This window comes from Centropristis striata, chromosome 2 (assembly GCF_030273125.1).
Source record: "Centropristis striata isolate RG_2023a ecotype Rhode Island chromosome 2, C.striata_1.0, whole genome shotgun sequence".
NCBI classification, from domain to species: domain Eukaryota; kingdom Metazoa; phylum Chordata; class Actinopteri; order Perciformes; family Serranidae; genus Centropristis; species Centropristis striata.
Window position 1 is genome coordinate 13,797,145 of NC_081518.1, and position 27,509 is coordinate 13,824,653.

Here is a 27,509-nt window from a genome sequence, read left to right on the forward strand (position 1 = left end):
ACTAGGTTACAATAGTGTTTTGAAAGTTAAAAAAAAGATTCAAAATCACATTTTATGTTGGACTAAAGGACTAAAAAATACACAAAATGACTAAAAAAAAGAGACACTAAATGACCAAAAAGACACAAAATGACTCACAAAATGACTAAAAAATACACAAAATGACCAAAAATGTTTACGCTAAATGAGACACAAATAAAATCACACTAGAAGAAAAACCAGAGTTGGATGACAGGATCACACACAATCACAAGATGACATTTATGTTGTTTTTTCTTTGTTTCTTTTTGGTTCAAAATGTTGATCCAGTAAGTCAGAATAAAAAATCAATTATTTTTTAGGTCATATAGGTGAGGGTGTGCTGAAAAAAATATACAAACATTTTTAAGTGGTGTATACAGGCAGGATGAAAAGGATTCAAAAATGGACAAAATAGCCCAAGACTCCATAGAGTTAATGTGTCTGAGGTGATCCAACAGCACCATCTATGGACGGAAACAGGTGTGTTGTTGCTTCTTGCCACTCTGACACACACCACCTCACCATCGCTGCAAAACACAGCACAGGCCGGGCTACTGACTGTCCCTGAATAAGAGCAAGGAAGACCATCAATATGTCTGACATGGAAGACGATTTTATGTGCGACGATGAAGAAGATTACGACCTGGTATCTGTAACTGAAATTTCTTGGTTTTTACTTATATTTTAAACGTTTGTCCGTTGAGCGCTAAAGGCCGACAGTACGGGCTAGCTAATGTTAGCTGTTTAGTTAGCTTGTTGGCTAATATCAAACTGACAGCGGATGACTAACGTTAGCTTCATAGCCTGCTAACGACAATTGACTTTAAAAACTATGTAGGTGGTACATATTAATAGTCAATAAGTATGCTGAATATTTGACGTAGGGTGCATATGTTCTGCTGACACTGGAATTAAGTTGCAGGTGTTAAAAGCAAGCATGGTGATGGCTAACTTTACGTTAGCTAAAGGCTAATACTGGCAGAATTTTATTCAGGAGCATTCTGCTATCATTTTCTTTGTGTTAGCGAGCTAAGAGTTTCTGATATGTTTTGTTGTATCAAAGCGAAATCGCTATGTTTGAACTGGATCTTGTGATTTAAACTTTGATATGATTTTCTACAAAAATTCAGGAATACTCAGAGGACAGTAACTCAGAGCCAAATGTGGACCTGGAGAACCAGTACTACAACTCCAAAGCATTGAAGGAGGATGATCCCAAAGCAGCACTTAGCAGTTTCCAGAAGGTGGAGTAGTACTCCACCAAAACAATCTGTTTTTAACTCAGTTATTGAAAAGTATAAGATTTACTGACATCTTTTGGGTTTATCCTGTGTTCAGGTTTTGGAACTAGAAGGAGAGAAAGGAGAATGGGGATTCAAAGCACTGAAACAGATGATCAAAATAAACTTCAAGCTGGTAGGCTCTGCAACACATGACGTTAACTTTTTTTTACACCTATCCTGTCAGATACAAATTATTGAGTTTCTTTCTTTGTGTATAATCCTGTAGACAAACTTCCCAGAGATGATGAACAGGTACAAACAGCTCCTTACCTACATCAGAAGTGCTGTCACCAGGAACTACTCAGAGAAGTCCATCAACTCCATTCTGGACTATATCTCTACCTCCAAACAGGTAGGGATAGGCACTATGACCTGTAACATCCACCTGGCAAAAATGTGTCCTTGGACTTTGCAGTACCAGATGTTTGAAATCTGTCTTTCTGAAATGTGTTTCATGTGTTGCTAGATGGACTTACTACAGGAGTTCTACGAAACCACATTGGAGGCCTTGAAAGATGCAAAAAATGACAGACTGTGGTTTAAGACTAACACAAAGGTATACAAAGGCTCTTCATTGATGCCAGGTTGTGTTGAACCACAATTTCCTAATAAAATAGGTGTCTAAATTGTTCCTTTTTTATTCCTCCCTTGCAGTTGGGGAAGCTTTACTTGGAGAGAGAAGAGTACGGGAAACTGCAAAAGATCCTTAGGCAACTTCACCAGTCGTGTCAGGTAACTAGATACATTTTAATCCTTTTTGTCTGTATAGTCATATGTTTTAGTTTTATCTTGAGGTCTCAGAATATATTGTGGCCTATTTATTACGTGGCTGTTTTAAACCTAAGCTAATCAGTACAGAGTATCAGTATGACACTATATGAAACCAATGTTTTTTTCTCTCAGCAATCTATATTCAGTATATGTAGATTTGACCATGACAGTGATCTAATAAGTGGTTGTTCTATATTTGTAATAACTACAGACAGATGATGGAGAGGATGACCTGAAGAAAGGCACACAGCTGTTGGAGATCTATGCTCTGGAGATCCAGATGTACACAGCACAAAAAAACAACAAGAAATTGAAAGCCCTGTATGAGCAGTCACTTCATATTAAATCTGCCATTCCTCACCCGCTCATCATGGGAGTTATCAGAGGTATAATGGTGCACATAAATCTTTGATTCTTGTTTAGCTTTGTGTTAGGTGTGACTGTCACACTTTGTACTGTGCCATTGCTGAATGACCTGTGCTTGTTTTCTCCTGACCAGAGTGTGGTGGAAAGATGCATTTGAGAGAGGGTGAGTTTGAGAAAGCTCACACAGACTTCTTTGAGGCCTTTAAAAACTACGATGAGTCCGGAAGCCCAAGAAGGACGACATGCCTGAAGTACCTGGTTTTAGCCAACATGCTGATGAAGTCAGGAATAAACCCTTTTGACTCACAAGAGGTATGAAAGTATTTGTTACCTTTTTGAAACTTTTCTTTTAATAACTCTGCAGACACTCTATGTCAGAATGTAAAACAAGAAAAAGCCAGACTGGCGGTTGCCACATAAGTTGTGCAATTTTTGATAAAGCACAGACAGAATGTCTCTAATCAAAATGACAAGCCAAAAGTATTTTTGTGGGTTTTGTGCTTAATCAGATGACATTTACTTTATTCAAGTTTTAGTGCCAGGCTAAACTTTTCATATTTTTTCCGTAGGCCAAACCATACAAAAATGACCCGGAGATCCTAGCAATGACAAACTTAGTAAGGTAAGCATGCATCTATGTTTTAATTGACTTTTTTGTCTGACAGCTTTACTAAGCAGCACAAACGGGACAAGAATAGTAGCTGTGGTATTGACAGTTGTTTACCCTGACCGTCTACACTACTGAACTTTTAAATAAGAACAGAAGTGAGTGGGCCTAAGATGTTTTTAACAGATTATTTTGGTAAATACTTTGTGGTTCACTTTTTTATTTTAAAACAATAGGTTAGATAATATGGTTGAGCTGTCTAATCATTGTATGGTTGTCCCATATGCTCAGTGTTAAGGCAATGTTTGGCTGGTTAAAATGAGACTTGTAGAATTAATTGATTACTGATGGTGCTCTTGGCTGTGCTTTGCGTCCTGCATTTTATGAAGAACAAAGTTTGTGAGGAAAATGTTATTACTGGTGGCCTTAACTATTAAAATGGACCCAGGGTACTAGAAATGAAAAATGTTTAGACTATACTTTTATACTATATTGTTTTGAATAGATTATCTCTTGGAGCCAGCAGATTTTACTGCATGGCCTTTGGTCAGTAGTTCAGCTCTGCTTCTCATTCCCTGTGCCCCAGTTAGATATTTGTTGATACAGTTTGGTTTGGCAGTTTGTTGACATATTTCAAAAGGTCTCTTGTATCATTTCCTCTTGGTACACAATGATACATTAACAACATTAATGGTCTTAATATCATTCATACCAGTTGCCCTGTAAACATTAGTGTACATTTAACAGTATTTGTTTAAAGTAGGGAACATGACTATTGTCTTCCCTTAGCCTTTCGTTGTCTTCTGCTTCCTTGTTTGCACTCTTTTGTCCTCATGTTTAAAAAAAAATGACTGGCACTGTCTCAAATTGCTCTGGTTCCATGCATATATTTAAAATCTGCATTACATAAACAAGAAACTAAAAATGCACACTCAACACTGTCATAAGAATAGTGTTTACAAAAAGTCTGATATTTTGAAATGTGTTTGACAGCTATCAGGATGAGAGTTTTGGTGTGGGTCATGGAGACACAATGTGCAGAGTATAACAACACTGACTTTTTCCCTTTCAGCGCCTACCAGAACAATGACATCACTGAATTTGAGAAAATCTTGAAAACAAATCACAGTAACATAATGGACGACCCCTTCATTAGAGAGCACATAGAGGGTGAGTGGTGAACGTGACTTTGGTCCACATGCATGAGAAATGTGTTGAAAACATTTTTCTAAATGTAGCTGATCATTGTTATTGTGTTGCAGAGCTCCTGCGGAACATTAGAACTCAAGTACTTATCAAACTCATCAAACCGTACACAAGAATACACATCCCTTTCATTTCTAAGGTGAGTCAACATGATCCAAACAAGTCCTGTACAGTGATTTTGTCTGTTATCATTTCTCTACGATCACATACTTTTTAAAAATAATATTAGACAATAATTTGCACTGATGGCCATGTGACCTTGTTTGGGTCGTTTTAAATGTAATATTTTCATTATTTTGCTTGCATCAGACATCAATGAAGAGAAGGGTATAATTGGAAAAACAAAAATAATCACTCACAAAAACTGATGTTACAAGATTTGGTCTTGTTATGCAGGGCTAGCACTTTGAAAGTAGAGGCAGCGCTTTATTGACATGCCTTGATTAGCAAATAATGCAAGTGAATGATTTACAGTTTTAACATTAACATGAATCATGCATAATAATAACATCCATAACAGGTAAGCAACACTAAACAAAAAATATACATTTATATTCATGGCTCTGGATTTAGTAATTTTTAAGAATTTATTTTCCTTATGAAAGTTTTTAATTCTTTTTTTTTTTTCCCTGCGCTAGTTATGTTCTTTGTGTGTACAGTTGAAACTCTGTACACAGAAGGAGCAGCTGAGAGTGTATCTTTGTTCAAATGATTGAGTTACAAACAAGGAAATAAAAAAAGCAGCATTAATGAGGAAGTAATAATTGTATTTTCTCATGTTTCTGGTTCATCTCTCAGTGCGTATGACAGTTGTCAGTAATGCTTGTACATGGACTGTATTTGTTAATGCTTTTTTTAACACATTCTCTGTATTTACTTATCAGTTTATATACCTGCATGATAGACTTTCTGTTCGGGTCTTTTTCAACACATACTCAATGTTAACCACAAGATCTGCAGTGTGTTGAATTCTGTAAATCCTTTTAATGCTTTAATGTAATCACCGGTTGAGATACTTCTTGACGGATGTGAGTCTTGTCTGTCTGTCTTGTGTTTCAGGAGCTGAACATTGATGTGTGTGATGTGGAAAGTTTGCTGGTTCAGTGCATCTTGGATAAGTAAGTTTCTGTCTTGCATGCCTGCTGAGAAGTCAAAGAAAAAAAATGTCTCCCTTCCTGTAAATAGCTGCAGTTCCTCATAGTTTGCATCCTCTGGCCCTTAAGGGAGTCAGGTGGTATGAATTGACAGTTTCAGTCACATCTCGTACTTAATTAATTATCACTGAAATTGTTATCTGACATTTACGTATGTTCACATGCCAGCTGTACTGGTTCTCTGACGTAAATGACTTTGTGAAAAAGCCAGCTTAATCTGACATAACTACAACTGCAGAGGGAATGTTTTAAATAACAATCTTTTTATTGCTTTTCATTGTTGCCATCACTTTCTTACATTTTAAAGTGGCTTTATTAAATTATCAATGCCATTGCATTATTCTGCAATTAACAGCCATATCAGTGATACAATTTTAACTGAAAGAACATAGATAGGGGTGTCCCAATATACCAGTATTGATGATAATCATGATATGTAAAAAGTTAAATATTGATTTTTTTTTCTCCACCATAAATTCACTTAAAAATTGTATTACAAATATCCTATAGATGTCATGGTAATATCATTGTCATTTATTATTTTGGCCACAACAATAGTGTTGTGAAAGCTAATTTGTGACAGCCCTACTATTAGACTTGCTGAATTGTGTGGGGACTATAATTATATTAATAGTGCAATATCTGTGGCTTCTAGGGCTTCCCTGGCTTTGTCGATTAGTTGACTATCTTTTTTTTCATGCAGAGTTCCAAGAACCTCATGAGCATATCTCTGAACAACTCAGTTGTATAGATGCTTTGATGAAATTAACTAAGCAATTAGTCGAGAAAATCATATGAATGATAGTTGAATACCAATTGCTTTTAGTTGAGGACAGCACTACTGGCTTCTCTACTTATAATCTTGTGTTTTTTGTCTTGCAGCACAATCCATGGCCGAATTGACCAAGTCAACCAACTACTAGAACTGGACTACCAGAAGAGAGGAGGGGCACGCTACACAGCTTTAGACAAATGGACAAATCAGCTGAACTCTCTCAACCAAGCCATTGTTAGCAAGCTCACATGATGGCATGTAAAATCAAGAGACAAGGAAAATGGCATGTGAAATACATCCATAAAGTATGCTACTGTGCTTCTTCAACTAAATCCTCTGAGACAAGACACACAGCACAGGTTTTGAGAATGCCACCAATTTCAAGAAGACTCCAGGAGCCCCAAGATCGTGTTCAAAGTGTGTTGTTTTGTCGTGATGAGAGGAAATCACTGACACTTATTTTTGTTTTTCATGTTCCTGATTGGCAGAATCTTCCATGTGCAACACACAAATGCTTCAGTTGTTTCAAAAAAGTCCAAATGTGTATGAAAATGTGTACACAGTATTTTAATGTATACTGTTGCCTGTTGGTAATAAACAGATTTCTCTCAGCACTAAAAGGATTCAGCTGCCTTTGACTCGCTACAAAGTTTTAACTCTGTGACTGCAAGCAGGAGATGAATAAAATGTTTTTAACTGTCACCAATGAGCCCTAAAGAAATCTTTTCTTTTGCTTGATTTAAACCTCTGAAGTCCAGGAGATTTTGGTTCAAATTTGTCAACTTCCTATGCATTCGTTTCTGTCTCTGTTTAGTGTCTTTCAGTCTGTCCTTAACACATGCATGGCTCCTTTTTCTCAGCACAAACTTGGCTATCAGTCAGATTTTTCATTTTATCTTAATTAAAGTATAATGCTGCCAGTAACCGAAAATACAAACAAAAGACGTGTCTATGGAAATGTACAATTTTCATTTTTACCATTTATACACACAAAAACATCAGAAAAAAAAATCAAATAAAACTACAAAACAGTCTATTTGCATATAAATTAAAAATAGTAATAGTTTTCATTGTAGAAAGAAAATTCACAATTTAAAAATGGCCTAGAAAGATAAATGGCACACTGAAAGCTCCTATGATTGCACTTTCAACTGGCTTTCTCAGCTTGTCTACATATCATATATAAATAAAGTTATTACAGTAAATAAAACGTGTATTTTCAATAAAAAGATGGACTCCAGAGGGTTAAATCACTTGGAGGATATTTGTCTGCACTCATGACGAACTGGAGTTCCCAGCCAGATTAAGGTTTTTTGATCCTCGACAGCTTCCGTTCCAGGTGACTCCCATTTCCACACTGACAGCAGCTAGCTCACTCGCAGCGAGCCTTAGCTACGAGCTGGTCTGTGGAGAGAGCAGCCAGCTGACGCAGCAGCAGCTAGCGGTTATCAGAACTGGGTGTGAGTCTCTCTTAAGCCTTCAGCGATTATTATTATTGTTATTAACAATGAAAAAATTAAAAAGGCCCGCATCCTGACGTCCACATTTCGGTCAATGACTGTCCGTCGCGGTGTCGGTGACTGACATGGACGCTGACAATAAGGTACAGTTCATTTTAAAAATTATCTGTTTTTTGTTAGTAGTCTGGCTAACAGCTTAGCCTGTGGGAGAAGCGACACAGCGTTAGTTTATGCTGCCGAGGCCCAGCATCGCACTCCCGTTAACGTTATCCAAAACAAGCCGCCTTTCCGTTGTAGAAATTTTAATTAGCAGCTTTGCTTGATGGTGTGTCAGATTAGCTTTTTGACCACACGTCATGTTTTGATGTTTTGTGACTAAACAGTGATCCTATTTGGCTAGGAAGCTAACGTAAAGCAGCTAACGGTAACCACAGCTCATTATTAAAGAGACGAAAAAAACATTTTATGTTTTCTCTCACAGTTCATGTGTTTTCAGTCGTTATGCAAAATGATATGGATTTATTTCGATGACAATAATTGTATGTAGTAAGCCCAAAGCGACAGTCTAGTGTTAAGTGTTAGCTTGGCTAGCTAGTAGCGTTAAAGCTAAATATTACAGCTGTCATTTTACGCTGCTTGTCATTTTAAACTGAGCGACCAATACTGTTAGGGGAATTTTGGAGAATGTATTTACTGGTAACAATTTGGCTTCACAAAAAGGTTTCAGTCGAGAAGGAATGTGTGCTTGAGAACTTTGTTATTGTCAGGAGGAGGAGAGGAATATCTGGTTATTCTGCATGCATGGCATTCTTCTGACGCGGTCTGCGATGCAGAAAGTTAAGTTAAGTTTGGTTTGGTGTCCCAGGGCATATTGCCAATGCCTCAGATTAACCTGTTAGCTGGCACATTTAATGATGGTGTTTTGTGGTTGACAGAATGGGGGCTCCTCGTGTCAAATGCGTCAGATTCCCTGCATCTGACAATGCGTAAGATTCCCTGCATCTGAAAATGCGTAATGTAGTGTTTTAATAATCATAAATGTTGTTTTCATTAACGTGAAACCTCTTAAATGCGTTAATGCACATGCTCGAATTTTTTCACAGCATATCCGGCTCTCCAGAAACAGATATTGTCTGTCAGTGTTTGAAAGCAACTGGTGTGAGAATAAGTCCTTACACAAACAGAGGCTTGTGAGATCAGTAGCCCCCAGTCTAATCACTCCGAGATCTGTCATCCCCAGTGAATGCACATCTGGGTCTGACCTCATTGCCTTTTCCACAATCACAGCCATTCTCACTCACCCTCTCACTAACACAGAGATACTACAAAGACATATGATTGATGGATCCTCTGACCAGCTCTGTTTTCCTGCACACTTTTTTATTTTGATAGTTGGATTTTTCCACTTGCTCTTACATTTCAAGATTCACCACAAGGTCTCCATGCCGTGGTTTACTTTATAATTAGTTGATCCTGTAGTACTGTCCCTACTTGATCCTCTTAATCCAATAACAACACCCTTTCAGCTATACTGTACCATTCTACAGGTTCAGACTAACTACTGTAGTCTCAAACTATTGTACCCATATCAGTCTGGGCTATTACTTTAGGTTTATAAAAACTCTTTTGCTACGACTGTAGTTTGTTTTTCTTTGCTGAACTGGTAGAACAGGCTTTATACACCAGTATTCTATTTAGATAGGATGGGATCTATAGATAATCTCAGAAAAAGTGAAAGAACCACCCACGGACAGCAGCAGTGGGAGACAATAGCTGTCTGTGTGACATCCACTGGCCACACTGATGACTCTATTCATGCATCCTGACCACTGTTTCAGAAAAGTGAGGGGGTGCCTTTGTACTATGAACCCTGTCACCTCTTTTCATCTTTTGCAAAATAGCAGATTATTTTAATGGGAACTCTTAGACAGAGCTGCCACCTCGGGTTAGACCAATGCCACCATGATGTCAATAAAGAGCAAGCAGAGGTATCAGAGAAGCTTCAGCAATGGAAACAGACAGAGACAAAATAACTTTACTGTACCAGGAGAAACTCACGAGATTTGGTCCAAAGCATTCTTGTGCACACTGACTTGAGGCAAATTATTTTTTACTTGGACTAAGCTATCAATTCCAGGTGCATCTTCATCAGTCACAACATAACAGCCTTTATTTTCCTGTCCTTCATCAGCAGAAGTGTTTGAGGATTTTGGTACAAATTTGTCATGTCGTTTATTTAACAATTTCATGTTTTTTCGGCATTATAGCAATAGCTCTTTGACATTTCTAGCACGTGTGTTGCTCATTTTCAGGTGTAATTCTTCATGGTTTACTTTGTATAACAAGCACTAAGGAAAGAGAAGATAGTATTTATACTGACACTATAAAAAACATGTTACTTAGTTTACAGTTCCTTATTTGTCATTAAGAAGACATTTTAACTTACATCAAGATAATTCATAATAATTATCATGCATATTTTGATTTTTAAGAATTACATTTTGAGTTTATGTAGCATATTTGCTCTGCTCTGTTGGTTTTTACATATAGTTTACAGTACTTTACATTAAACAGTGGCATATTTTCTGATTACATTTTTGCTTTTAGTTGATTAAATGTAGGCCTGCCAATTGCTTAGTGTTCTCACTAAGCATATCCCATCCATTTGAGTCTGTGTCACTACTTTTATACAGAACAATTGTCTGAAGTGGGTGATTGAGCTTGGAAGTACTTCAGTGTTTCAGTCCCATGTCTGCCTTCCAATGCTCCAGACCTCTAATCTTTGGCCTTTCTGTGGCCTGCTGTACCACTTCCTTCAGTACGACAGTCTGACTGTTGGCCTTGTGTCCAGGCCATAAATTTGGAGTCCCATAAAACCAGACTGGCTAGAAGAAGACATCTAGTTAGTACATAGCTCTGTTTTGCATGAAAAGTGGGGCTACACAATTTGTGAAAAATATCTAATTGTAATCAACTGATAATGCAATTCCAATACGATTCATGAAATTAGAGGGAATGATCATTTTTGCATGATTCTTCTCATTTTTATTGAAAAATCTATTAAAATGATCGTGGCCCTAAAGTAATGAAAAAGTCTACTTAAGGGTAATTTTTTTTCCAGATACTTATTAAACCTTTGAAGAAATACTTTGCAATTTAGTCAGTGTAACATGAATATGTCATCATATGAAAGAGTGTTTATAGATACTAGGGACAATGTAAGACTAAGAGAAATATGCTTCCTGCTTAGGTAAGTTGCCAGTATCCTTTCCTTCATATTCTCATTCGGCCAAAACTCAGGTGATTGTTTTGAGCACTTTGGCTTTGACGGAATTGAACAACATAATATTTAAGGCAAACACCAGCTTTGCACCTACTGTTACCTTTTGAATGTTTTAGCCATAGATGATAGCCTTTATAAAACCAAATGTCTCCCAAAACAAACTATAAGCTTGTCTTGCTTTGAGGTACAGAGAGTCTCCTCACTATATTAACAAGAGGTTTGTCATTGTTTAAATTATTCACCTCTGTTTATCTAGCTACAGATGTCTTGGTCATGTGAGAAATTGACTGTCAAAAATAGCCGGAATGTTTTTTGACATGTAGTGTCTGTTTAGATCTTCTGGCAGCTTTGTCTTATGTCATCTTTGAACTCATGAAGGTTTCGTGTGCTCGTGATATTATAAGGCCTGATACCTTTTTTATTGATGGTAGTAGATACTCAAGACTGTAAACCAACTGGAGCAGTATGAGGAAATCAGTGCTCAGGTTTGATTACCACCAAACAAATGAGAGGATGGTCCGTAGACTCTACAGCTCTGTCTTTAAGACATTCAGAAAGTTAATAACTTAAGGAATCCTGTGCATTTAATTGTAGTTTTTATAATGTTCTAAGAGATGATGTTGGTAAGTTGAGTCTCATAAATTTTAAGCCCTAGAGAGAGGGCTTAAATAACTACACAAACCTACCTGGGCAATAAAATCAATTTATGTAGAAACCTAGGCGTGGATTTTAATTACTATGCTGATATAGATTGTTGCTCCACCCAATAAGTATCCTATTTTACATGTGCAGGAGGGCAATAACAATAATAGAATAATGTGATCAGTTGTACTGTGTAGATACAGAGACAATGGAAAACATTGGGCTTTATAAAAACAATAGAGCAGGTGGTGATTGACTTGAGCAACTTTATTTGAGCAATTTGAAAAATAGATCTCTTTCTCTAGATCTTTGTCTGCTACTTCTCGCTCAAACGCAGCATGTTGTCATTAACTGGCTGCTATTGCTCACAGTGTGACAGTAATTACTGTTTATTTGTCTTTTGTACAGGATGTGAAGCTTTCAGCCGAAGTGGAACCATTCATCCCACAGAAGAAAGGTCTCGTCGAAGGATCACTAGTCAGCATGAGTCTTTCTGGAGAGGCAGGCGGAGGAGGGGGCGGAGGTATAGGAGGAGGCAGTGGAGGGGTGGAAACCACTCCCATACCCAGCTACCTCATCACCTGCTACCCTTTCGTCCAGGAAAACCAACCCAACAGGTACTATGGGTGAAACTCCACTACACGCCATTTTCCAACCCCATTTGTCTTTGACCTAATGACACCAGTGCTTCTGGTTCATGATTATTCTGGATTATTTTTTGGGCATTTTTATGCTTTTATTGAAAGTGATAGGGTGAACAGGGGTGATAGAGGGGAAGACATGCGGCAAAGGGAGCTCAGGCCGGATTCGAACCTGGCTCCGCCAGATTATTATTCTGGATTTTTGCCGATGTTGTCCACTTTGGCAGAAATATTTCTATTCCTTGTGGTATTGTGGGAAGTCTGGTGTCCCCATTTTGAACCGCTCAAGAATAACCTGCTCCCTTCTGGACCCTTCTACTTTCAGAAAACTGATTCACTGCACTATTTACTATACAACACTGTGTCCCTGATGTGTTTCTCAAAAGAAATCACGATCAGATCCTTTAAACAGTGTATTTAGTGAGAGTATTAGATAGTTCTGTAGTTTAAGGCTGTTTAATTATGAATGGAAACCTCCCCAGAGTTCACATGGAACCACAGTCTATGTTTCCAGTGGCTCTTTCTTTGTCCAGAGTGATCTGCTGTATCCTTGCACACATCCGTTCCTTTGTTTCCTTCCCCCCTATTTGAATGCAAGGAAATGCCCGCTATAGTAGGCTGGCTGTGAAAATGTCATCTGGATCCTTATCAACATTTCTGCATACCACATACACACCCACTAACAAACCAAGCAAAATGCACATCACAACAGCATCGCAGATGTTAACCAATACCCATTATTTGACCCCCTCTCTTACTTTAAAGGGGTTTTAAGGTTTTACTTCTATTGTGGAAGGCATTTGGTCTCACCAACCTTGCTAAAGAAAAAAACAAACTGAGAAATGTTTTTAATAAGGGAAACAAAGACCCAAAAATATTACACAATACTGTGATTTATTCAGGATGTCGTGGTCATGTTTCTCTAAGATGAGTATGTGAGTTTCTGTTGAGTATCTGCCAATACTGAGCCAAATTGTGCTTTTAATCTCTTCCTTTCCCACCTATCACAGGTGCACAGTGCACACTTGCACAGTTGACCTACTATATAATAACATTTGAGAAATAATTCGACTTCGTATTGAAATGACCTGCATCACAGCCTTCCTTGTATGATTCCATACAATGTTTTGTAGAGTGCCCTGTAGTATTTAGTATAGCATCCATTGGGATAGGAGAGTCATTCTGTTAATGCTACGGCAGGAAATTCTGGATTGGATTTGGATAGTTCCTCCACTGTGTCATAAGGCATCTAAAACCATGTCTGTCACTGCCAGTAGTTCCTCACACGACACAAAGCTTTATATTCGGTCGACAAGATGGTTTCTTGCATGATCTCATGATATTATGAGAATCCAGCTGCCATGCAAGCCAAGCTATCTTTAGATGAGAGAGTAGAATATAACATAATTTTACCTTTCTACTCCTTCACAGGCAACATCCTATGTATAATGGAGGGGAGCTGCGCTGGCAGCAGCCTAACCCCAGCCCTGGTGGTTCATACCTGGCTTACCCCATCCTGTCTTCACCCCAGCCACCTGTCTCCAATGACTACACTTACTACCAGATTATGCCTGCTCCATGCCCACCTGTGATGGGTTTCTACCAGCCCTTCCCTGGCACCTATGCAGGTCCCGTGCAAGCTGGAGTGGTCAACCCTGTCTCAGCAGATGTTAGTGAAAGACCACTGCCTCTGGGGCCAACATATGGGATGGCCAGTCAGAGGGGGAGAGGCATGGTCCGACCTAATGTTCTCCCAAAGGTACAGAGTGAAACAGCCTAATTGTGATTCTGTCACATTGATGTCATATGCTTTTTGTATCACATCCTCAATCGATTCAGTGAGCATGCTTACATCTTTTTGTTTCTCCTGCAGCAACAGCTGGGTGTGTGCCAGCCTCCAAGGGGTCGTCGGCCTCCAACCAGGAGTGTAGCTGTGCAGAAGGAGGTGTGCACCTTGGGGCCCGATGGTAGGACCAAGACAGTCATGCTGGTGGATGCAGCACAGCAGACTGGTAAGAATACTGCAGCAATAAATAAAGATACAACAAGTCCTGCCGTGCAAGGTGCATACAAAGGTTTTTTAACAATAACATGAGTCAAACAGGAACTCTGCCAATGAAAGGTGAGAAACCTTTATGTTGTAGCAGTGTGGTAAGTCTGAACTTGAATTTCCAGTGTACGGCTAACGTCAGTGATGCTGATGCTTAAAACATTCCAGACTTTTTTAAGTTTTCCGGTTTTCTTGCCAACAAGAATCTTTCCTGTAATAGAGGAAGCAGGACACAATGCCAGTAAGAGTGGTGTCTGGTCGTGCAGGCTGATGATGCTTGTTCTTAACTCCTGAAAGAACTGGAATGCAGAGTTTCCAGTTGGAGAGGTGAACATGTGTGCAGCTCATGGCGTCACCAGTGATGCCATTGTTCTTGAAAAAAGCTAATGAGCCTGTGTAAATAGTTTGGCTGCTCTGTTGTTTATGTAACTTGAAAATGGTCCAAGTTTACTGGACTAATTAGTCTCTATTCAGGAATTATCATTTTGAACTCTTGAGCTGATCACTTATCTCAATAAGTGAGAAGCTGGTGACTAAAATAAGAATAGCTGGTCCACCTTAAAGGTCAGTTGAGCTTAAGCCTAAATTGTTGCTAACTTCGAGGCTAACTCTCTTTACTTCTATCAGCAGGTGGCAAGCAAAACAGGGGAACTTAGCTTGGGCCTTGTGGAGTTATAGCATTTATTCCACGACCAATAGTCTGAACTACACACATGCCACTGCTATGTCTACAGCAATAACAATACTGTTAATTTCATACTATCAAGTATCGAGTAGGAACTATCACAAAAGCTGGTTTGAGAACTTTAATGTTTCTATTTCTGTCTGTCTGTCTGTTGGTGGACAGATTTTGTCAACATGAGAGTTTAACAGGTGTGTACTTAGGGGTGTATATCGATTTGAATGATCACCAATCCACTATCATTGATGTAAAGTGAAAATATCAATACATAACATAATTAGAAATTCACACTTATATGTGTATATGCACTATATGTATTTGTTTTATTAAAAAGAAGATTGTTTTTTATTTAATTTGTTCCGCACATTTTACGCCCCTGGCCAAATATGATGTGACTAGTTCATTTTGCAATGACAACAATATATATATTTTATTTTATGTTTTATATGTCATATTTTATTACTATATTTTAACCTTACACTATGTTATGTCTTAGATTCCCATTTTTATATACATGATTTTAAATACATATTTAATGTAAATTGTAGGAGCAGGACTGAAACTTGTAACACTGAGAACAAGTTCATCTTGGGTCTAACACTCTCTAACTTTGTCCTCAGATTTCCCAGGTGAGGTTGCAGGCCGATGTGCTGCTGAACGTGCCAGTCCCCTGCTGTGGAAGAACCGAACAAAGAGAAGACGGGCGTCCCATCCAGCTGAAAACTACAACGAGCAGGGCGCCAGTGAGGCAGATATAGACAGTGACAGTGGCTACTGTAGCCCCAAACACAACCAGGCGGCAGGAGTAACGCAACGAACAGCAGAGAACACAGCAGCACCCACAGTGAGTTGGCTGCTTCCCATCAGGTCCAAACCAAATAGACTTATAGTAAAGTGCAGACTTTGTTGTAAATTAAGTGATTAAATGATTTAAATAAACAGTTTTGAGGTTGGCTAATGAAACTATTAAAAAGCAATTAGGAAATGCTTTTTTGCAATGCATAAAGCTGTTTTTTGAATTGTCCAATTGCAGGTGGGTAATGATGTCTGTAAATTGTCAGATTTTGGCTGAAGTTAATAAATTGCTGGCTGAAAGTGGATTCACTTAATGCTTTTTAAGTTCATTGCTAAGTGGAGAAAGCTTTAAATCACAGCCCAAGCACTTTAAGTCTTTATCATACTTTATCACAAAAGTGCTAATAGATATTGAGGTCATGCCAGTGTTTTGTAGTAGCAGTGGTAGAGGTCATAGATCTAACAGAAGGAACAGTTAGGATATGTCACAACATACATGACTCCCCTTGTGTAACAGCTCTGTACAGAACAAAAGCCAACGAGAGAAATGTAATGTATAGTCCTTACATTACCCTGGCTCTCACAATGTTATTATCATATTTTACATACACTAGATATCTCACCTTGTTATTCTTTTCTCTATCCTCTCCTTGTTTTATGTGCTGTACAGGGCGTAGAGGCTGGTGTAATGACTGGTAAGTGTGATGCAACATGTTTTGAACATCTTCACTTCCTGCTTTCCTAGCCATATTTCTTATACATTCTGTATATAGTATATTACAAATTAATGGATATTTTTCTGTAACCTTTTATTCACCAGCAGGTACCTGGGTTAATGCAGCCTCTCAAGCTCTCCCGAAGTCCTGGGGGGAAAGGAACGGCCAGTTTCACAGAGCAGACCAGAGGAAGAATCCTGAACAGAGAAACTTCTCACAGGTACAGTAATACTAATGGAGCAGACACTGGGGAAAGGTTGCTGCTTGTTAGGGCAACAACTGGCATTCAGTAAGAAGTACTGGTAAAATGCAATTCATTTTAGCATAAAGGCTATGTCCTGTAATTTACACTAAAGCTTATTGAGCAGCAGATTTAGAGAGATCAATTAATTGTCTATTTCAATGTTGCATTTGGCTAAACATGAGTCAACCAACTTTAATGACAATTGGATGCAGAACCACTTGTATTAACTTGAATTAGCTTGCAAGTTTTGCCATGTTCAATCTTGCATTGCCACAGTATACAGAGTATAATATATTTGTGGAATATCAGTGCTACCCTGTTTGACCCCCTCCATCTGTCTCTGCCTTTCAGGATTTCCACAGTGGCTATCCAGGGCGTGGGCCGCCCAGTCAGTCAGAACAAAGGCTGCAGCCAGCAGTGGTCACTGGCACTGAGCTCACACCAGGGCCTCTCTACTTTGAGGTGAGAGAAGGTTTCTTGTGAATTTCATTGTATTAAATGTTCAATGCAGCACTGTCACCATCACACTGATTATATTTATTTTGGATAGAGTAATGGTTTAAAGGTTTTCTACATGTTTGTCAGGATGAAGATGAATTCCCAGATCTCCCTACTGGAGGGGCCCAACGCAGCACCAAACCAGAATCTACTGCAGCCCAGACACACACGCAACCTAAACTGCCCAAAAACCTGGTAAGAGAAAGCACTTTGTGAAAACAAGTGTCTGTGAAGGATCTCTGTGCCATGTACTGACTATTTGCAGGACTAAAATCTAGGCGTGTGTATCTACCAGTTAACCATTTCATACAAAAATCATGCAAATAAATCAATCAATAAATCAGTAATGACGCAATACATTTCGCTTAAATTATATATTATTAATTTTCTCATATTTTAATTTTAAATGAAAAATCAATTATACCCCAGAATAGTTATATTTTCTGCTAACAGTAGTAAACATGGGCAGTCATCTACTGGTTACCTAGGAGTTTTTACTATTTTTTTCACTGAAACGCTGCTACCTGGGTATATAATTTTGCATTTGTAATAATGCTGTATAGGTGCATGTCCATGTGAATAAAACAGCAAGTCTTCAGGAACTGTTTTGCCTTGAAACAGGAGAATCTTTGTTCGTCTTGTGTTTTCTTCTGCTTCCTGTAACTTCACCATCACATGGCACCTATCTTAAATTAGCAGCAAGGTGTGTGATGACTTGGGATGAAATGCATTCACTGACTCAAAATGGATATGGAGAAAGCACTTTAGAAGGATTGTTTTTATGACATGTGTATCACTTGCTGTTCACCTCTGCTAAATACAAATTCTGTGATTCTATGTGCATCACAGCTGGATAACCTGCCAGAAAACTCCCCTATCAACATCGTGCAGACCCCCATCCCAATTACCACCTCTGTTCCCAAGAGGGCTAAGAGCCAGAGGAAGAAGGCTCTGGCTGCGGCCTTGGCCACTGCACAGGAGTACTCTGAAATCAGCATGGAACAGAAGAAATTACAGGTATTAACCTGCACCACGTTAGCTAGTCATATAGGATGGTTCAGACTGAACAGTTATGGCTTTCTGATGCATTTGTTTCATCAGTTTTGGCTCTCATCACTTTCTGGCGTAAAATTACCATTCTGATGTGCAGTTATGTTTGACTGGTTTAATTTAATTGGTGTGACCTTGTTCTGTCTTTTCTTTCCTCGCTCCGCAGGAGGCATTCACCAAAGCAGCAGGGAAGAAGAGTAAAACCTCTGTTGAGCTGGACCTGGGAGACATGTTGGCAGCTTTAGAGAAACACCAGCAGGCTATGAAGGCCAAACAACTCACCAACACCAAGCCACTATCTTTTACAGGTATTCATAAACTCAATGAGACATTTACAAGCTGTTAAAATAGGAAAGACAGGTTTATTTACTGTATATATCAAATTTTAGCAAGAAGGCAATTCAAAGTGCTTTACACACAATGTCAAAAGCATCGAGACAAAGTACAAAAGAAATCCACCGCAAAAGAACACTAAAAATTAAATAAGACAGGTATAAAATACAAAAATAAATTGAATACAGCAGTGTAAGCAATGAATAATTATTTGATTTAATAATAGGCAGCACAAACAGAAAAGACTTTAGCCTTGAGTCGAAAGATCTGAGAGTTGAGTCCTATTGTTTGCGAAGATCAGAGCTATATTTTGCCCCGAAACTGTTTAGTGCTTTATAAACCATCAATAGTATTTTGAAATGAAGTGTTTGAAGAAGAGGAAACTGCTGCAAAGATTAATAAACAAACAATGAATAAACATTTTACAGAAAACAGCCCTGCAGTAAATGACAATAATGGGTTGAGGCTAAGATTGTGAAATTGTTGATTTTGGGCTATTATATGTCTCATGTTAAGCAAGGATCCTCTTAGGTATATTTCATTAATTTTTGCTGACTATAGCATTATGATTATCAGGACTTTCCTTGAGCCCCAACCCCCCCACCCCCTGAAGCTGCAGACATTCTGGCATTATTGTACCTTACTATAATTGTCCTTACATTCCATAAACACATATTAATATTCTGCCTGTGTACCAACTTTGTTGTCCTTCTCTCCAGTTGGAACAACTACTCCATTCCACGGTTCAGGCTCGACCAGCGTGCCATCCATGTTGAAAGGTCATCAGCAGCCGTACTTGGCGCCACACAATTCCCTGGATTCCACCGCACCCCGCATCAAGAGAGGGAAGGAGAGAGAGATCCCCAAAGTTAAACGGCCAACCGCCCTTAAGAAGGTAGTTATTTTGAAGTTAATCATTCAAAATTAGGGAGGGTGGAAAATATTATTTAGTCTACGATAAAATTGGTAAAAGGAATTAAGAACAATTATGGAAAAATGCATCCTATCATAAAAGTGTTTGTACAAGCTTAATGTAAGTTTATTCCCAGAGTTATGTCAATTCTGTACTTTTGTTTGTCTAAAAAGGTCTCAACATTATATGTTAAGTCTAAATGGGAGAGAAAAAACTGAATGAAGTGATCCCAGAAATGGTAAATGGTAAATGGACCTGCACTTACATAGTGCTTTTCTAGCCCCCTTGCAACCACTCAAAGTGCTTTACACTACAGAAAAATACACCACACACTACACAAGATAGGTGCAAATTAATTTGAATGAAGGCATAAATAGCAATGTTGTCTCAGTGCACTGTTGACTTCCCTATAAGCTATGTTCGCTATTTATTATATTTTCTTTCCTTTTCTGTCTTTGTCTCTTTTTTTACTCATTATAATAACACTCTAACAAGAAAACAAGTTAAAACAAAAAGTGGTAAGATCTTTGAACCTGCAAATCTTTCTAGTGCCCCTGTTTTTTTACTTTTTGTTTTGTTTTGGTAGATTATCTTAAAGGAACGTGAAGGGAAGAAAGGAAAGACGAGTGTAGAGCAAGAGTCTTCAGGCCAGGAGGAGCATGGGGACGAGTGTTTACATTTTACTGATGATCTTACACGAGAGCCTGCGTCCCAAGAAGGTGAGAGTAATTCATTATTAATAACTGAAAACAATTCAGTTAAGTACCTATATGTATTTTATCCATGATCCATTTTGTATACATTTTCTAATAGTTATTTCTGGTTTGCCATTTGTTCCACAGAGAATGGACTGAGCATGCCCAGTGATGCATCCCTCTCCCCGGCCAGTCAGAACTCTCCGTACAGCATCACCCCGGTGTCGCAGGGTTCACCTGCCAGCTCTGGCATCGGGAGTCCCATGGCCTCAAACGCCATCACCAAAATCCACAGCCGACGTTTCAGAGAGTGAGTACACACTCCCATCCCACAAGGAGTGAGAAACCAAGACCTTTTGTAGGAATCCCCCGGCATCAGAATGTCTCAAAAAATGCTCCACATGGCGACAAAAAATGGTGAGCAGAGCAAATACTTGTCCCACAGAAAAACCAGAGCATTGGCTGTGAGATGCATGCTCGGAGAGTTATCTGGTGTTTTTAAGGACAGAACTACAATAAAGAATTGTAGAGTATAGCAGAGATGCCAAGCACATTGTCCCTTCTTAGCAAAAATGTATGCTAGTGGTCACAAACACAGCTTTGTCCCACTGCTGTAGGCCTATTGTCCCAGCCCACCCTTCTCCAACAGATTTTGCATTTAAAGCCTCCAAAAGGCCTCTGTAGCCAAGCTCCTCCTCTCAGCTCTGACCTCCAGGACCCTTGTTCCTCAGGCCACACTACGTCGATCTTCCGATAGATATTTCACCAAACCACAAAGCCACTGGGAGTATGCATGCTATCTGATGTCTCAGCTTTTCTTAGAGAGGCTGCAGGGTTTATCCTGACTCAGGAAAGAGCTCAGACAGCAACAAAGTGTAAAAACTAGGGCTGTCAATCGATTTAAATATTTAATCGTGATTTATAGCATTGTTGTCCATAGTTGACTTGCAATTAATTCACACATTTTTTAACTGTTCAAAATGTACCTTAACAGGATATTTTTCAAGTTTTTTATTCTCTTATCAGCACAGGAGTGAACAATTATGCTTGCTTTATGCAAATGTACATTTATTATTATTGAAACAATCCAACGAATGACAAATTTTGTCCAGGATAACCTCAAAGGTACTGCATGCTCAAAAAATATGATGAAAGCAAAACTGAGGCCCAGCAAGAAACAACAGATGAATGCAAGATGACTCTTTAATACTAAAACCGTGTAGTGTCTTAACATGTAACTTAACATGTGTTAAGGTTAGCTAAATATCTTGTTTTAAACAACTCAACACAAAATGATGACTTCATGCATGATAACAACAGACATAGTGTACAACAGGTACATTGGTCAGGTAAATAAGATCTTTCCCTGGATCCTTCACACTTAAAGTGAATAATCTCACACAGTGTAACTGTGTCTAACCTCACATGGGGAAAACAAAGGTTCACAAAAACATTCTCTTCTTCTAAGTGGGATCAAAACCAGAATGATAGAAAAAATAAATGAAAACAAACGATAAATAAAGTGCCCATGTACCGTGAGGAGTGTGATGCAAGGGGGAGGAGTCTCTCTGTGGTAACTCATTTACACTGACAGTAACTACAGATAACTTAAGTTTGTTGAAGCTGAACTTGCCATTCAAAAGACGGTCTTTATTGATTTTTACTCACGGAGGGTTGTTTCTGCTGGGTCATACTCACACAACGTGCGCGCGTTAGTCGTGCATTAAAAAATCAACGGTGTTGAAAGGAATTTGCATTAACATCTTATTATCGTGTTCACTTTGACAGCCCTAGTATAAACATAACCAATAATTAGTTAAACACCATTGGCATCAGCAACTGTATAACCTTTGAGTGATTCCTTTGGAAATAATTACAACTGTCGATGGCATTCAAGAAAATTGTAGAAAATGCTCCTTTTAAGTTTGGTTATCTGTCGCATTATACAAAAGAGAAGTCACATTTCCTTAAAATTTAGAGGCTGCAATAAAATAATGATTTTTTTGCTTTAAAAACATTTTCATTGATTATCAAAGCAGATTGGATTACTCAAATTGAATACATGAATAAACTAATCCTTTAAAACACTGTTTTGACATCTGTAACTTCCATTATTTTTACTCTCACTCTATTTCTCCTGCAGGTACTGTAACCAGGTGCTGAGTAAAGAGATCGACGAGAGCGTGACGATGCTGTTACAGGAACTGGTTCGCTTCCAGGAGCGGGTCTACCAGAAGGACCCTACCAAGGCCAAATCCAAACGCCGCCTGGTCATGGGGCTCAGGGAGGTCACCAAGCACATGAAGTTGCATAAGATTAAGTGTGTTATCATCTCTCCCAACTGTGAGAAGATCCAGGCCAAAGGTAAATTATGTAGTAATATCATCTCCAGCATCAATACATATTTTATCAAACTGTCTGATTATCTGAGTTGTAAACATGTATAATTGGCTATAATCAATACTTTAGGATAACAGTATTAGGTGAAAATGTAAAAGGGGTTACCTGCAGTTATGAACCAACAAAGACTTGTTTCCGTTGCATTCAAGTTGGCAAAAACAGACATTGCATATTCAAACTTTCTAAAAAAAGAGAGCATTTAAGTCATTGATTGTTTACTGTGTTGCAGGTGGTTTGGATGAAGCTCTATATAATGTAATTGCGATGGCGAGGGAGCAGGAGATCCCGTTTGTGTTCGCCTTGGGCAGGAAAGCTCTTGGACGCTGCGTGAACAAACTAGTGCCTGTTAGTGTGGTTGGCATTTTCAACTATTCTGGTGCCGAGGTAAGTCAGTAAAACTCCAATATATACATATTCACACCAGGTGAATGAATGAACAAATGAACTATGTACATGTTCAGTAGTTGTCTATTTAGAGCATTAGAAACACACTCATGCTTTTTGCTTCTTACTCACTTGGTTTAACATCCTTCAGGGTCTCTTCAACCGTCTGGTGTCTCTGACAGAAGAGGCTAGGAAGGCCTACAAGGACATGGTGTCAGCTCTGGAGCAGGAGCAGGCTGAGGAGGCTATGAAAAATGACAAGAAAGTCCCACACCACATGGGGCATTCCCGCAACCACTCTGCTGCTTCTGCCATTTCCTTTTGCTCCATCTTTTCTGAACCAATCTCTGAGGTCAATGAAAAGGAGTATGGTAAGCTCCCTCGTAATCTGTCATTATTTTTAAGGGTGCAATTTGTAAGATATGATCAGATTTTTAGTCAAGGTGAGGAATGGTGATAGATTTGAATGTAACATAATCTTACACAGTGGCAATGCTGCAATTAATAAATCATATAATTCTTGCACAAGGGGAATTACTGCCCACTACTTTTTGGAGCATGTTGCCATATCTTTCACATCAGCCCTTTAAGCACCGGTTATGGAGCTTAACAAATCTATTGATTCCTTCAGAGACCAACTGGAGGAGTATGGTGGAGACTTCAGATGCACTGGAGCCTGTAGAGGCTGAGCCCAGTCGCCCTGCACCTTCCACAGCCACCCAGAAAGACAGTGAGACTGTGGCAGCCACCACCATCACCGCCCCGCCTTGCTCCACTGCTCCCCCGCCCAGGGCAGCGCCTTCAACACTGACACAGGGTACCAGTGAGAGAGACGAGGTCCGGGTTGACGACCGGCTGGAGCTGGCCTCTCAGCAGAGCACAGAGACGGGCTCATTGGATGGGAGCTGCAGGGGCCCGCTGAACTCCTCCATCACCTCCACCACTTCCACCCTGGTCCCCGGGATGTTGGAAGAGGCGGAGGAGGAGGAAGAGGAGGAGGAGGACTACACTCCTGAGCCTATTTCCGTGGAGGTGCCCACCCTCAGCAGCCGCATCGAATCCTGGGTGTCGAAGACCCTGGAAAACCTTCAGCTGGGAAAGAGCCAAGAAAGTACAGAAGAAGAAGAAGAGGAGGAGGAGGAGGAGGAGGAAGAAGAGGAGAGAGGGCAGAGTGAAGAGGAGGAGGACCTCGATTCAGCTGACATCACAGAGACGAGGACGGAGGGTGAAGAGCAAGTGGAGGCGAAGAAGGTCACCGGTTGATGTCTCCTCCTCCTCTTCCTCCCTCTGCTCGACTCATTCCCTCTGTCCTCTGTTGTTCACATCCTTCACAGCGACCAGCAGCTTTTCCTCCTTCGTCTCTAACCCCTGACACCAGACATAATCTCAGGTATCCAACTAACTGACCAACACACACATTACAGAGAAGCTGACCAACACACAGCGTCGCAGACCAAACAGCAACTAACGCAGTGTGAGGGACTGTAACTGACACCAACACTTATCTTGTAATTAACTTCATCTGCCCATAACCTGCTACACTTGAATTCAGAGGGAAGTTTTTGACTTTCCTCCTCCGAAGCTGAACTCTTTTAGAGTCAGGGACGTTTCTGGGAGCAAGTGATGAGCGCTAAAAAAAAAAAAACTGCTGTCTGTAGCTCACAGAGGAGGAAAGTTGGAACCTTTAAGCTCCCATCTTACTTCATACAGAGCTCAGAAGGTTTACAGCTCTGCAAGTATTTGTGTGTGTGTGTGCGTGTGTGCGTGTTTGTGTGTGTGTGTGTGTGTGTGTGTGTGTGTGTGTGTTTACAGGCACATAGTTTGCATTTATTTTTGCTGTGTTCTTTAGCTTTATCTTTGTAAATAATGTGTGTTTTTCACCTGCTCCATGGGGGGAAGGAGAGACATGCATTTCTTAATTACTTCTCAGTTGGCATTTAGCTTTCCTTGCAGAATATTACAGTGTCAGGGGTTTCTGTCTTTCTACCAAAACCACTCCCACCCATCAGTCATCAGAGATGTTTTTTAATGTTCAAATAATAAGTGTCCCATTCTGTATTCAGATGATTCAGATGACCTTAACTTCTAAGAAGCAAAACAAGCTTTGTGTATATATAACCTTGTCTGTGTGGTTCTACTACAGTATATAATGGTTTGTCATATTGATCTTGCCTAGTGTGAAACTATTTTGGTTGATTTCCTCTGACTGGAATTGTCTTGAGTTCCCAGATGCTGTTTGTGCTTCATAAAAAAGTGCTTCAGTTTTGTTGTTTCTGGTGGAGTTTGGGGACGCTCTCATGCTGTCACTTACTAAGGCTTGGCAATGACTTAAAAACATTTTTAGAAGCCCAAACAATGAGATCTTTTTAAATTCTCCCATGCAGAAAGATATAAAGAAAGTCTTTTGTTAAATAAACTATGGAAGTCCTGAGAGGCAGGTATAAGAAAACAAATACTGGTGATCCATTTCTTTAGGCTTATCTAAACAATTTTCTCCTGTTTATATGACTTAAGAACAGGTTAAAAAAAAGTTTGCCAGGATCCTTTTTATTTTATACCATCTATGAAAACAGGAGGCTGAAGTGCACTACTACCCTATTTCATAAACTAAATAATTCATGTTTACTTCCAGGTGAGTTTTAATTTCAACATGCACTCTGTCTTGTGGCTTTAAATAAGTATTACAACAAACACTTTTGAACTTTTTAACCTTTTTTCACTGATTAAAAAAGTAATTTGAAAAAAGGATCCTGGCAAAACTTTTTTTTTCTTTAACCTAACACAAAAAATTACAGATGAAAACCTTTTTGAAGGAAGTGGTTTTTTTTTTCACTTTTCCTTCCTCATTTGCCTCTCAGGGCTTCTGTGTTCAGCAGCTAGCACAGCACTTTGTCGTAAAGCCTTAGACCTGTAATGACAGATCATAACCAATAGGAAAAACAGGTGTTTGCTGTTCTTCATGAAGTTTAACTATACCCCAGTTGACAAAAATCATATGATTGCTTGGAAAAGAAATGACTCCGTGTAGAGCTCTTCTACATGTTCTAGACAGAAAAAATGCCAGCCTAAAGTCACAGCTGAGAGGCTCCCTAATTGGAGCCGAGTCACCTCTGGAAGTCAAGCAAATCATCACAAAGTCATGCACACACTAATGATAAACCCTTGTAAATACAAGTGTACAAAAGAGATTTTGATTTTTCATTGTATTAAAAAACACAATCATCCCGTTCTTAAAGCCATTTGATAGTTTTAACATTTTAACAGTTGGAACCCAGTTTAATAATGGTATTTGATAGTGAATTCTAGTGAGACTTCAGCCAGTCGATGATGATGCGATGTGTAGATGCAGTATGCCGGGCTGTATGCAATGTGAAGCCCTGAGATGGGAGATGACGGTGAATATCATACTCGGGATTATGAAAGTATTTCTAGTTTGATAAAATGTTCGCTGTGTGTAGGCTTTTTGTTGCTATGACTTCCATCAAAGTGTTTCAAGTGTGTTAATCGACAGCAAGTGTGTTTCTTTGCACTATGTAAATACAGTACTGGTAAAGGTCTCGTAACTAATGTGAACAAAAAACAAAACAAAAAAACGGTTCAATGAAGTACTTTTTTCAGCGTGTTCCTTGTCTTTATATGGATATTTAAGACCATCTCCTTCAGACTGTACATCACTAGCAACGTTGTTATAGGCTGTTTCTCATAATCCTGTTATCACTCTTAACCTATATGGACTGATGATTAACATCATTAAAATGTTGTTTAAATAAATCCTTTGACTGATGCCTCTTTTCTTCTCTCCACTGTTGAGTGTTTCATTAGTGTGTACATGATTCGCTTGCAGCACAGTGAGTAGAAAATTAATCAGCAACTAGTTTGATAGTCGATTTATCGTTTCAATCACATTTTAAGCAGAAATGACAAATATTCTCTGTTTCCAGGTGCTATATTCATCGCATCATCACTAATTAACCCTCTGAGGCCTGCGGGAGGGCCACATTTTTGTCATTGAAGATCTTAGCAATTGGTACCGACCTTGTCATGATATCTTGTTAGAAATAGGGCAAAATAACACTTCAAAGTAAGGCTATATTGTAGCGATACATAAACAAGGGTGTTTCTCTGCAGTTTCCAGAACGAAGGTGCTCGCCATCAAATCCTTAAAGAAATTTCCAGTGTTTGATATTGAATCATTGCATGGATTTTTCTATAGTGTTCCTTAAGATCTTGGTGTGTTAATGTTGTATTTTGGAGGGATTTTATATCAATTGCCAAGTGGTCAAAAATAGTCAAATTAAGTCATGTCAGATTGGTGTAACATGGTATCAATCCATAAAATTGCTGCAACAATTTATGAGACATAATTGATCATGATAATATTTAACATATATAACATCATAAAGCTCTTATTCACTAAACTTTTAATAAGCACCTAATCTTACACTGTTTATTCCAGATTTATGATTTAGAGCAACTTGGCACACAATGCTGAGCTGCATCTCTTGTTAATCTTCAGGTTTCCAGTTTTAAATAAAACATT

At 39.0% G+C, this 27,509-nt stretch overlaps 2 protein-coding genes across 5 annotated transcripts; both read left to right on the forward strand.

Moving 5' to 3' along the window:
* Window positions 1-466: 466 nt before the first annotated feature.
* Window positions 467-6,885, forward strand: cops2 (COP9 signalosome subunit 2). 3 transcript variants are annotated; one of them, XM_059348337.1, is made up of 13 exons: window positions 467-673; window positions 1,152-1,265; window positions 1,360-1,437; window positions 1,531-1,656; window positions 1,771-1,860; window positions 1,959-2,036; window positions 2,287-2,461; window positions 2,575-2,753; window positions 3,011-3,063; window positions 4,121-4,218; window positions 4,311-4,393; window positions 5,314-5,372; window positions 6,291-6,885. In XM_059348337.1, exons 1-13 carry the CDS (start codon window positions 614-616, stop codon window positions 6,433-6,435), a joined length of 1,338 nt encoding a protein of 445 aa, XP_059204320.1. In that variant the 5' UTR covers window positions 467-613; the 3' UTR covers window positions 6,436-6,885. The 3 variants fall into 3 exon arrangements, with proteins under 3 accessions (XP_059204320.1, XP_059204328.1, XP_059204336.1); XM_059348345.1 differs by having other exon boundaries at window positions 468-667; XM_059348353.1 differs by lacking the exon at window positions 467-673 and adding an exon at window positions 705-855.
* Window positions 6,886-7,549: 664 nt separating this feature from the next.
* On the forward strand, window positions 7,550-26,740 carry secisbp2l (SECIS binding protein 2-like). Of its 2 annotated transcripts, none has more exons than XM_059348313.1 (18): window positions 7,550-7,786; window positions 11,977-12,185; window positions 13,641-13,968; window positions 14,083-14,221; window positions 15,562-15,785; window positions 16,407-16,431; window positions 16,557-16,672; window positions 17,048-17,158; window positions 17,282-17,389; window positions 18,044-18,211; window positions 18,411-18,552; window positions 19,297-19,472; window positions 20,077-20,209; window positions 20,333-20,495; window positions 22,329-22,549; window positions 22,815-22,969; window positions 23,121-23,340; window positions 23,601-26,740. In XM_059348313.1, exons 1-18 carry the CDS (start codon window positions 7,769-7,771, stop codon window positions 24,230-24,232), a joined length of 3,288 nt encoding a protein of 1,095 aa, XP_059204296.1. In that variant the 5' UTR covers window positions 7,550-7,768; the 3' UTR covers window positions 24,233-26,740. The 2 variants fall into 2 exon arrangements, with proteins under 2 accessions (XP_059204296.1, XP_059204305.1); XM_059348322.1 differs by having other exon boundaries at window positions 16,560-16,672.
* Window positions 26,741-27,509: the final 769 nt, after the last annotated feature.

Coding starts and splice junctions, on each gene's coding strand:
- cops2 (XM_059348337.1), top strand. CDS start 614: ATGTCTGACATGGAAGACGATTTTATGTGCGACGATGAAGAAGATTAC. Junction 2,037..2,286: donor AACTTCACCAGTCGTGTCAG/GTAACTAGATAC, acceptor TAATAACTACAG/ACAGATGATGGAGAGGATGA. Junction 2,462..2,574: donor CATCATGGGAGTTATCAGAG/GTATAATGGTGC, acceptor TCTCCTGACCAG/AGTGTGGTGGAAAGATGCAT.
- secisbp2l (XM_059348313.1), top strand. Junction 20,496..22,328: donor CACAGCCGACGTTTCAGAGA/GTGAGTACACAC, acceptor TTTCTCCTGCAG/GTACTGTAACCAGGTGCTGA. Junction 22,550..22,814: donor TGAGAAGATCCAGGCCAAAG/GTAAATTATGTA, acceptor ACTGTGTTGCAG/GTGGTTTGGATGAAGCTCTA.